Raw genomic sequence first — 12,180 nt, 5'->3', positions numbered from 1 at the left:
TTTTTTTTTTTTTTATTAAAAAAAACCTTCAGTTTGCCTCTTTTCTAAGCTCCATGTTGAAAACTCATTTCTCCTCTGAGTGACTTACAGGGATGTCATTAAGTTAAAGAAGAACTTTTAAGATAATTAAATGTCATGCAGAAAAAGAAATAAACTACATGTAAATGTCATAATAAAATAAAACTATTTAAGCAATCTTTAGCTTTTAAAGAAAATGCAATATATTAAACACTACAATCATTACTTTAACATTCAATTACAAAAACGGAGGTTTCACCTTGAAAGAGAGGGTCTGTCCCTTTTCGAAGTCGATGCCAGACGTGTCCTCCACGATGATGGTCACCTGAGCTTCATTCAGGACTGTTTGGGGAACCACTCGAAGCACTCGGCTTGGCCCCACGAGCCTCAGCTTAAATTTAGCGTTTGCTCCCTGACGACCATCAGAAATGTGGAGTTAGTGAGGGAGACTGTGAAATGTAAGTTATTTTGATTTATAATGTCCTCGTCAAAAGGTAGATTTTTAACAGTCATATTGAAATAAGCTGGTAGTTAATGTTACAGGAGGCCAGACGAAGAAAATATGATGGACATTTTATTCACTTAAGCATGTTTGTACTGAAAGGTATGTATTTATGCAGTACAGTAGGCCCTCGCTATTTCGCAGTTCGACGTTCGCTGACTCGCTCTATCGCGGTTTGTGGGCGTACAGTATTGTAAAAAATTTTTTTTTTTAGAGGAGGCGCCACCATGTTGTAGTTTTCTTTCATTAAGCCCACATTGTATTGCCAGTCTAAAGAACTACGTTACCCAGAAGCCATCAGTTCACTTCCCAGAAGACAACACTGCTTCCAACTGCTGCTTTCTGCAAATGGATGGAAAGTTTTGCAACTCAAAGTCAGAAGTTCTGTAAGGATAAGATCATAGAACTGGCAGGAAGGAAGATCTGGACTCAGTATGACCCGGATCCTGGGAGCTGCAGGTGACAGACGGCTGCAGGGTTCAGCCTGGTTCTGGTCACGCTGTGCTGGTCCAGACTGGCCCAGAGGTGGTGGACTAAATCCTGGGCAGCCTTGCTCCTGGAGCGGCAGCACGCGCATATCAAGCTGGATGGGGCTTTGTCATTCTGCACCAGGACTTTTTTCCATCTATTGGGTCAGACGGAACCGAGCTGCTGTTGTTCTGCAGAGCCCTTGTAAGTAAAATTTTGTAGTTTCAGATAAGTATGTTGTTAAAATTAGTAGGTTCAAGAGTTTAGAGGACTGATTTGTGAGCTTCATTGCTGCAGGATAGGTCTGCAGAAACTAACCGAGTCGGAATAGAACAGAGTTGGATCAGAACCAGAGCTGTTGCTGTTCTGCAGAGCTAGTAAATAAAATTTAGTAGCTACATACAGTTCTGTATACATGTTGTTAAAAGGACGTTTAAGAGTTTAGAACATTACAAGAGTGTGGGAAGGGTTTATAAAGCCTTAATATATACTGTATATAAATACTAAAATAAACTACTTATTACTACTACAGTAAATTCTAAAATAAACTACTACTTACTACTAGAGTAAATAATAAAATAAACTACTACTTACTACTACTACTACATTAAATACTAAAATAAACTACTACTTACTACTAGAGTAAATACTAAAATGAACTACTACTTACTACTACTAATTTGTACAGTAAATACTAAAATAAACTACTACTACTACTTCTTGTGTACATAATTTTGTTCCTAATGACAATAAAGTTTACTTGAACTTCAACTTGAACTTGTACTACTATCCCTACTTTGCAGCTTTTCATTCATCGTGCGGGGTGGGGGGGGCGTGGTCCCTAAACCCCACAATAAACAAGGGACTACTGTATATACTTATGATAACTGTCAGCACAGTTTAACTAAAAAGGTGAAAAGTTATTCATGAAAACACAACGAACCCTAAAAAAACTGACAATTCATGTAAAAATAAGAACAACAAGAGCTGGGAAATGTGGGAACAAACTCACCTGATCAGAGTCATTGACTGTGATCTTAAAGCCTCGGAGGATCTCCCCTGCAGGTGGATGCTCGTACATTGTCACCTCAAACTTGCTCTGTGGTCCGTTTTCTCCATAGAAGGTTGGAGGATGGTTGTTTAGATCCACCACCCGCACTGTCACTGTGGCGATGTCGAAGTCCAGCATTTGGTTACTCGGCCCAATCTCAGACGCCTGGATTTAAACGTGGTAACAAGATTTCAAAGACTAATCCTCAAAGAATGAATGAAAAAGATGGGAAAAAAAGAACATTATTACCTTAACTTTTATTTCATAGAGCTCATTTTCCAGCAAAGACGGTGGGGTTGACAGAGTGATGCATCCACTGGTGCTATTTATTTCAAAAACACCATCACTGCCTGCAAAATGATGACAGAAATGTTGCATTTGGAATTAATCTCAGTTATTTTAAAAAATGTGCAACATCATCAAAACAACAGCTTCATTTGACATATGTTTCATTTTTCATACCATTTATGATGGAATAATGTATGGCGTTGGGATTGCCTTGATCTCCATCTTTAGCGAACACTGTGTATATTTCTGAACCCTAGGGAGGAAAATAAATAAATTAACTAGTGTAAACAGAAGCAACAATATGACTAAATTAAATGCTAAAAAAATAAGTTTTTTGTCATTTTTACAGGGACAGAAACTTCATAGATGTAGCCAAAGTATGGAGTCCCTACAAAGGCTGGAGGCATGTCTTGGGCATCCAGAACATTGATAGTTACAGTGGCTGTGGAAGTCAACACCTGATGTTTCCCCTTGCACTTCCCACCTCCATCCTGAAAAACAATAAACACAAAGTTAATACGCTAAGTTAATAACAGTTATTACAAATTTAAAGCAAAAAAACAAAACAAAAAAGCAATTAAGTAGGTCTAAAACAACTGGCGGCCCAGGAGCCAAATCAGGCCCACTGCTGAGCTCAGTTCGGCCCACCATTTTTAAATAAAACTAGATTTAAAATAGTAAAACAACCTTAATTAATGACAATAACGGATGTTTTTCTGGCCCCTGAGCTCTTGGCTTTCAGTAACTGTGGCCCCCTGAGCAATTTAGTTGAATAGCCCTGGTCTAAAATGTACACAAATGAATAATGAAGTGTCAAATTAGAAAAAAATTCTGGCTAAATTGGGCTTGTGGGTGAAGGACAGAAGCATGGAAGGGTCTTTTCATGTCAATCGGCTAAAAATACTGCAAATTTCAGCAAAACATGGGAAACGCCTTTAAGTGCATAAAGTCAAAAAATGTGTTTGATAAGTTTTCATTTAACGTTTGGAAATCAAGGGATTTCATGATCCTTGCATGTTTACGCAACCTTCCACATAAAATTTGTTTTGACAAAATGATTTTGTTTGATTATAAGATATTTTGAACCTTTTTAACTAACTCTATGCAGACTGGGGAAAAAAATTAAATGTATCACATTACTTATTGCCAGAACTGATAAGAAGCCATGTGTTAAACTAACTTGATGAGTTGATCTTGCTCTTGGTTTAGTAACACTTTATAACAAAGTAATGATGTCTTGTTAGATTTAGGAAGCCACTATATCTTATTTAAAATTTGTTTCAACATGTTTGACTAGTTTAAATTGTCATCCTGAAAATATTTAGTAAATCATAGAAAACTAGAGAAATTGCATTTCCTGTGAAAATACAGTGTGAATGCTTATTGCAGAACAATTTACTGGAAAAACAGCTGAAATTAGCTAAAAACATGCTGGAATGTAGCTGAAATGAAGAACTAGCCTTAAGTAGCAGAAGAAAGCAAAAGTAGCACATATTTGCTGAATTAGGTTTAAGAACAAAAATCAAGCACACACCAAAAAAAAGATTAAAAAAAAAAAAAGCTGAAATTAGCAAAAATAGCTAAAAAACAGCTGAAAAGGCAGAAAGAAGCTTAAATAACTAGAATGAAGAGGAAAGAGCTGAAATGAATTCAAAAAGGTGAAATCAGCTGAAAACGTAAAAATTTGCATAAAACAGCTAATTAATAGCAGAAATAACAGAAAAAAGCTGAAACAAGCATAACAAGCATAAAGAAGTAAATCATCCTAAAAGCAGCAGGAATTCCCATGTATGAATAACTTGAATTTATCTAAAAACAGTTGAAATTAGCTAAAAATGCTAAAAAAAAGTTAGCTGAAAATGTGGTACAAGCTTAAATTAGCATAAAAAGGCAGAAAGAACATGAAAGAACATGTTCTTTTTGCCTTTTTATGCTAATTTATTTGCCCAATTAGGCTGAAAGGTTCAGAAATGATCACAAAAAATAGACTATCTGAAAAAAAGCTGAAATTAGCAAAAAATAAAAATAGCTGAAAAGTACCTTAAAAAGCAGAAAGAAGCTGAAACTACAAGAAGGAATTGGAGAGAGCACGTTTTTGCCGAATTGGGCTGAAAAAAGTTGAAAAGAGTGCAAAAAAATGTGGAATTAGCTGAAAAAGCTTAAATTAGCAGAAAAAACAGCTAAACAGTAGAGGAAATGGTAGAAATAGCTACAACTTGCAGCAAAAAGCTGAAAGGAGCATAACAAGCTGAAAGAAGTTAGAAGAAGCACAAAAATGTTATAGTTAGCAGAAAGAAACTTAAAGGAGACCAAAACAGCTGAAAAAACACCAAACAAACTGAAATTAGCTGATAATAGCTGAGAAAAAGTTTAAATGTGCGCAAGGAAGAAACTGAACCAGAACAAAATGTGAAGGAGCAGTAAAAGGTTGTAAACAGATCTAAAGATCTGAAGGATGGAAAATGAGCTCAATTCATTTTCTATGAAAAACAAAAAGTGGCAGAAAAGGCTAAATATTTCAAAAAGCTAAGGTTGCACCAATACTAAAAGCCATAGCAGGATTGTCCTGAAAGAGCTGATTGTTTTGATTTATGATTTGTTGAAATAGCTTGAAAACGTACAGAAGAAAAATGGATCACAATGCTTCGTAAGCATTCACACTATTAAATGTTTAATTTTGTAGTCCATATTAAGAACTGTTAACATACCAAACACAAATCTGAGCCAAATTAAGTGATTTTAAATTCTGTTTATTTGTCTTTTTCTTGTCATTTTTGTGTATTATCCTTAAAAATGATTATTCTAATCCCCGCCCTTTTTCATGACTTCATAACTTGCTTGAGTTGTTCTATTATTGAGACAAAGTACACACCTTTTTTTGGAAGTAGAAAGATGAGGCTTTTTTATCTATTTATTATTTTTTACTTATTGATTTTTTTGTTTTTAATCAAACATATTAATAAGGATTTGACTGACTGCTTTTGTTCTTGTTGTTTTGGATATTGGAAGTGATTTAAATTGCCTATTGATGCATGACTTTGATTAAGTCAGAAATTCATTGCAGGTTTAGCCTTTGAGAAGCAGTCGAACGCCAAGAAAAAAAAAGATAAACAAGTTGTCAAAATGTTCCTTTAGGCGGGAGGAGTGTTGGGAGAGAGAACTTGCATCGCTTTGCAGGATTTAATTAAAACTTGGCCTTCAGAAGGTTTTATTTACAAGAACACTGGAATAAACATGTCAACAACAATACTCTTCGTAAAACAATTTTGACAATAAATTCTTAGACTTTTCGTGTACTGTACTTATTTAAATTAGATAAGGAGATTTAATCATGGTCTTGCCATCTTCCTCCAACACATAGCTTGAATGTTCAGTGATACAGCACAGAAAAAAAAGGAAATTTCTGACAGCTGAGCGTCTACAAGCTAAAGTGCTAATACGTGTTTGCAGCAGAATCAGCCTCTCACCTTTGCAACCACTGTCACAAAGTGAGTTAATGTGGTTTCGTAGTCCAAACTCTTGCCAGGTTTGACTCTGAGGATCCCGCTGTGTCCATCAATGGTGAATTTGGCAAACGAGGAACTCTAATGACATAAAGAGTCAAACACTTAGTGGGACAGAAGACATTTGTCATGGAAAAATAAGATTTACTGATAGGTAATGCGATGTCCTCATTGGGAGATAACAGATCTGTCATGTATAGAACATGCAACATGTACATTTCTTTCTAATAAGGTTGTTACAAAGCAGAAAAACTTGTTGCCACATGACCAAGAGCAAAATAAACCTTTGATCAACACCATCCCTCCTCAACTTGCTTCAGTTAAACCATTTTTATTTACGAATAATTAAATGTGACAGTCGACACGTGAACACTACTGCGCTGTCAGCGGTCACCAGACCTAAGCCTTTATTAATTCCTCAATGCTTTGCACAAATGTAATTGAAATTTAATCCACTAAAGTGATTTCCAGACTGTTCTCTGGTATGATTAATCCTTCCCACAGTGTGCTTTCCCCACCACATGAATGCCCCTTTGGTCCCTCCACATGGCAGAATTGCTCTCATGGTGACAGCTTGACCCGTGCTCTTAACCCTGAATGTTCGGGTCATATCAAACCAGCTAACAGAGTTTATATTTGGATATGAATCAATTTGGAAAGTGGAAAGAGCACATTTTTCAAGCAATACAAATATGAACAAATAGTCTGAAATCAGCCATGGAACCTAAACTTTGATGAAACGTTTAAATCAAGTTGAGGTCTGAGTGAAATGATCTTAAAAGCGATGAAGGTGTCAAAATAATGAGCTCAAGGTTGAACTAAACACAAGCAAGCGTGGATCACCTCTGCTCAGGTGACCTCGTGTTAACTTCTGCAAATGTTTTGCTGTTGCAGGTAAAAGAACACTTGAAAAAAAAGAGAGTGGTGAAGGCTGCACAGAAGACCGTTGGAGTCAGCCTCCCCACCATCACAGACATCTACATCTCCAGATGCAGGAAGAGGGCCACCTGCATCATGAAGGACCCCACTCATCCAGCATACACACTTTTTGCACCACTCTCATCAGGTAGAAGGCTGAGGAGTATTAAGTGTAGAACCACTAGGCTGAGGAACAGCTTCTACCCTTAGGCTGTTAGACTCATGAATCCATAGTCAGGATTATCATTGTGAAAATTTCTGTGAAAAAAATCACTGTAATGCCACTTGGTTGTTGATATGTTCTACTGACTATCCATGATGCTGATCTCATGCTGCTGATTTATTTCATGTTGCTGTGTTCATTCGTCCTCATCTGCTCATGCAGACTCATGTTCATGCTGCTGTTGTTTGGCGCTTTGTTGTGTTTTATTAGTGCTTAGTATATTCTTAGTTTAGCATATTTCTTAGTTCATATCTTAGATATTACTACTGTTTTTCTTTACAATTTGTATTATGGTCGAATGTAACTGGGATCCTGTGTGCACAATTTTGTTCCATCACATGCACTACATGTGGTGCGAATGACAATAAAGACACCTTGACCTTGACTTTTTAGGTCAACGGGACAGTGAAGACTGGTAGAAAATGGTAAATGGACTGCACTTATATAGCGCCTTTCTATCTTATCAAGATACTCAAAGCACTTTACACTACATTATGTGCCTTCATTTACCCATTCATACAGCACTCTACTATTTCTATACAAAGATTAATCAGTGCTTTTTCACATTCATACACCGAAGGGACACACATCAGAGGCATTGAGAGATTCAGTGTCTTGCCCAGGGACACTTTGGCATGTGACTGCTGGTGGAATCAAACCCCCAACTCTTGCATTGGAGGACGACTGCTCTAACCACAGTCGCCAAAATCAGCTTTGATATTTTGGGGAATATTAGTTTCTGGATTCATTATTAACTAGAAATATGCTTTTTTCATTTGAGCTGGGAAAAAAAAAAGATTTAGAACCAAAGAACTGCAAGAATTTGATGCTTAAAATGCATCAAAATCCCCTAAAATGTCTTTTTTGTTTGAGTTCAGTTGGACATGTTCAGATAGTGTTGCCATCACCTGTAGGTAATAAGAGACGCTGCCTCCTGAACCCAGGTCTTTGTCCACAGCACGGACTCTGTAGATGCTGCTTCCCGGAGCAGTGTTCTGGTAAAAAGACATTTGTTCATGTTAAAACCCCACTTTTATTTCACATTCCAGGTTTAATTGGTGTCATTGTCAGATAAAGATATTTCCCAAGTGGTTATGTGTTTATACCTCTGGAACCTCAATGATGAAAGGCAGGTTTTGAAATTCAGGCGGCTCATCGTTGGCATCCGTCACAAAAACTCTCACTGTCTCAACAACCTGAAAGCAACGTGAAAACAAATTTTCAGCTGTACATGAAAACTGCTTTGTTACCTTTTGTTTATTTCGTCTGCGTCGTACTAAAATTCTTTATTCTATATTGCAAATGCACATCGTCTGTACCCTTTCGTGTCAGAGTTTTAAACTAAATCATTTCATGAGAAGAAACAGAGTTGTAGATGTTTTGGTCCAACCTTTTTAAAATATGTTCTGTACAATCTCATGCAATATTAGAAAATCTTGCAAAATGTATGGGGGCCGAGATGGTGTAGAGGCAGGGCAGCCGGCTTGGGACCCGAAAGTCCCAGGTTCGATCCCCAGTCACTGCACATCACGTGGTGTCTCTGGGCAGCACGTCTCATCCCCAAAATGTCCCCCGGGCGCTTTCAATAGCTGCCCACTGCACCACCTGGTGGTGGATGGGTTAAATGCAGAGACTAATTTCGCCATTGTATGGAAACATACAGTGCTGACATTGTGATGACATTATTATTATTATTATTAAAATGTGTTAGCGATTAGAATGTGTATTGAAGATGATACTCAGCTACAGATACATCAAACTTGAGCTCGATGTTTGTAAAAGTGACCAAAGTGTAGCCATTTGTATGTTTGCTAAGGCTGCTTAACTGTGGCAGCCATCTTGAAATAGGGATGCACAATATTATTGGGATGGTATTGGTATCGGTCGATATTAGCGTTTAAGTTAAATATCGGGCATCGGCAAAAAAGACACTGTTTTTGTATGACAACCCAGTGACAAGGATGCCTGCATCGCTAGCACAACGTGACGACGTCATGCGCGTCTACCTGATCTGATCACAGTGGAAAGGAAGAAGTCAAAATGTTGGTGGTGTGGAAGTTTGTTTTGTTGTTGAGGATATTGGATTCTGAAGATTTTTGGACTATTTTGAGCCTCGCTACATCGTCCCCAGTCTGAGATATTTTTCCAACGTAGCCTTACCCGAGTTACAAGCCGTCATTTCTGACATCATTGAAAAGCTAATAGCCGATAGCACTTGGGTGAGTTTTACCACAAACATTTGGACGTCAAGTGTTAGCCCCGTTAGCATGATTAGTCTTACGGCACAATGGATAGACAAAAACTTTGAACTTAAGAATAATAATGTCATCACATTGTCATTACTGTATGTTTCCATACAATGGTGAAATTAGTCTCTGCATTTAACCCATCCACCACTAGGGGCATTTTGAGGATGAGGCGTGCTGCCCAGAGACACCACAAGGTGTGCACTGACCGTGGATCGAACCTGGGACTTTGGGGTCCCGAGCTGGCTGCCCTACCTCTACACCATCTCGACCCCCATGTCCTTCATGCACATGAGTGCAGAGGATCCCACACTGCAGCTAGGAACCTGGAACAAGCCTCCACAAGTGTGACAGCATCGTAGGTGACTAATGCTAATAAATCATATTTAACACTTTTCATTTAATATAAGTTAAAGTGCTATGCATATGGCTGTTACTGGATATACTGTATGTCACCAGCTCTTGCAGCTGTTACACAATTTTTGTAGCAAATACGTCTAAATAAGAGGGCGATGTTCTGACAAAGGAAAGTATATAAAAATATCGGTATCTGTTATCGGCCAAATAAGTTTTAACATATCGGCGTATCGGCCAAAAATCCAATATCGTGCATCCCTATCTTGAACTGGTAATCAGTTGTAGATGGGCACCCAGTGATTACTTTCCAGTGGTTTCATGAGTTATTTTGCTGATGCTAATGCAAACACACATCTACATTTATTATCCACTTGTCTTGTTTGGCGATAATGAATGTGCCGTTTACCTGAAACTGTAAACATTTCAATCAAGTGTTGAACATGATGCTTCCTTCAGTGTTTCTGCTTTTATCTGACCTATTTTGCATTCTTTATGCTCATGTGAGAAGTTTCCTTTTCTTAACTGTTTTAAATGAATGTCACAATTGGTATACAATGAAACAACAAGACATTGGGTGTAGTTTATGAAAATAATTAATAAGAAATACAAAAAACAGCAATGCATCATTAAACTTACTTTGTTGCGCCCATCTGTTATGCTCACTGTCACAGCAATTTCATCTTGCTTCTATGAAAATAAAATCGACGTTGTCATTTTTACTGACTTTTGTTATCGACACTTAGCCAAAGAGCCATTTTTGCATCAAAGTGAAGAGTCTTGATGTTTTAGGCTTGCCTCTCTGTCCAGCTCCTGATTCAGAGTCACGTTTCCTGATTTGGGATCCACCCTGAAATATTCTGTGGAGCCCTTTTCAAAAGTGAGACCGTATTGTACCGGATCTCCCTCTGGATCCGTACCATTCAGGATGTATATCTGTGTTCCTACAGGGAGGAATCCATAAAGAAAAATGTAAATAAAGATAAAAGTGCCTTTCACTTTGTTTTTTATAGTCAGCTCAGATGAGCCACCGCCCATATTGTTTTCTTTCTGTCAGTCTTGCCATACGTCACAATCCAAAAGGTATTACAGTGATTAGCAGGAGCATTTTACATGTTTATTTTACACCCAAGAAAGGTTTTCAACGGTAATCACACCAAACATCCTCCAAAACATCCCATTCATCCATCCATATAGTTTACAAATCTTTTTCCAAATTACTGAGAATATACTGGTATACTGGTACAACACAATCTATGTTAATGAAACATACCAACAGGTGTATCCTCAGAGATGCTGAACAAGGCCATATTTCCACTTGTGCTACTTGGTCCATTGTCATAAAAATATGGGGCATAGTCTGATTGGCCTTCATGAAAAACATAAAAATGGTCCAAGTTATTTAAGAAAGAAGGAGAAAGAAGTATTCATAGTTACTCTAGACACTGCATAAATCTGCAAAAATGTGTATAAATTATGTGGATTTTAACATATCCTAGTTTTTTTTTTTAAACATTTTTATCAAGGTTTGACTGATAATTGATGCAATGATTAGCAAAAAAGAGCAGTAATTAAAAGCAGTAGTGAGGAGTAAATAGGAGTTAAATCATCAATACAGTGAATATGAGGTTTAACTCTTTAAAAAAATAATGTATCAGTGCACAATGATTTATACGAGTTGTAATGGGTATAAACGGTCCACTCTAAAATGAACATGCCCTCTCTGTGTTTGAGGATTAAACAGATAAGAGCAAGCCAAGAAGTCTTATCCTTACTCACACACGCGCACACAGGAATAAAAAAGAAAAACCTACCTGAACTGTAATGAAGCAGCAGGAGAAAGAGGAACACGTGTGTTTTCTTATTTTTCTTCATCCTGGTGCGGAGGTAAGGCTTGGCTGACTCATGTGGAAGGCTTGGTGGAGGGGAAGCGAGCGGCGAGTGTCGTGCCCTTGTGGAGGCGTCTCAGCAGGCTCAGAGTGAAGAAAAGTCTGAGGCAGATTCTCAGGCGCTAATCCAGTGACGCATCCCTCCTCTTTGCAGACATCTTCTGCCTCACTGCTCACACTCCAGATCCATCCTAAAAACTAAACATGGGGGGGAAGAGAGTTCAGGTTTCACACAGTGTGGTGTGAAAATTACACCTCAGCACACATGTGATGAAGGGTACTTAAATCTGCATCTGTGATGACTGATAAATCAGATTTTTAATACTCACGGTGCTGTGTTTACATGGTTGGAAGGCCCCTCATTGATTAGATATTGAGACTTTCTCTGTCCTTTAAAGTCCTTTTTTTTTTCAAGAAACCTACTGACCTTTAGGGTCACTACACCTCAAGACACAAAACATTAACACGTGTTTGATGCTTTTGACACTGTGGACCATGACATTTTATGTCATAAGGTCTCTGAAATTGGTTTCTCAGACAGATCACACTATTGGCTGGTTCTCCTTATCTCTCAGATCGGAGGCAATGTGTTCAACATAATGGTACTTCTTCCAGCTATTTAACTGTTAATAATGGTGTACCACAAGGCTCAGTATTAGGACCCACCCTCTTCATATATAATGTAGGTACGATCATTCCTGATGCATCCTTACATTTCTA

General features: G+C 37.8%; 1 protein-coding gene across 1 annotated transcript in view; it reads right to left on the bottom strand.

Annotated features, from left to right (window-relative positions):
* The window catches only part of LOC119423711 (cadherin-related family member 1), a 19,389-nt gene extending 7,767 nt beyond the window's left edge, over positions 1–11,622 (bottom strand). The window contains exons 1-12 of the mRNA XM_037691117.1: positions 11,386–11,622; positions 10,845–10,940; positions 10,370–10,515; positions 10,211–10,261; positions 8,078–8,167; positions 7,880–7,966; positions 5,795–5,911; positions 2,675–2,818; positions 2,502–2,580; positions 2,289–2,389; positions 2,001–2,204; positions 278–430 (exon numbers count right to left, since the gene is read on the bottom strand). Of these exons, the coding sequence (XP_037547045.1) occupies positions 278–430; positions 2,001–2,204; positions 2,289–2,389; positions 2,502–2,580; positions 2,675–2,818; positions 5,795–5,911; positions 7,880–7,966; positions 8,078–8,167; positions 10,211–10,261; positions 10,370–10,515; positions 10,845–10,940; positions 11,386–11,446 (1,329 nt within the window). The 5' untranslated portion in view covers positions 11,447–11,622. The remainder of the gene's footprint in view (positions 1–277; positions 431–2,000; positions 2,205–2,288; positions 2,390–2,501; positions 2,581–2,674; positions 2,819–5,794; positions 5,912–7,879; positions 7,967–8,077; positions 8,168–10,210; positions 10,262–10,369; positions 10,516–10,844; positions 10,941–11,385) is intronic.
* Between the last annotated feature and the right edge of the window lie 558 nt (positions 11,623–12,180).

This window comes from Nematolebias whitei, chromosome 17, assembly GCF_014905685.2.
Source record: "Nematolebias whitei isolate Nwh7 chromosome 17, NemWhi1, whole genome shotgun sequence".
NCBI lineage: Eukaryota > Metazoa > Chordata > Actinopteri > Cyprinodontiformes > Rivulidae > Nematolebias > Nematolebias whitei.
This window is presented reverse-complemented; position numbering and strand designations above follow the sequence as displayed.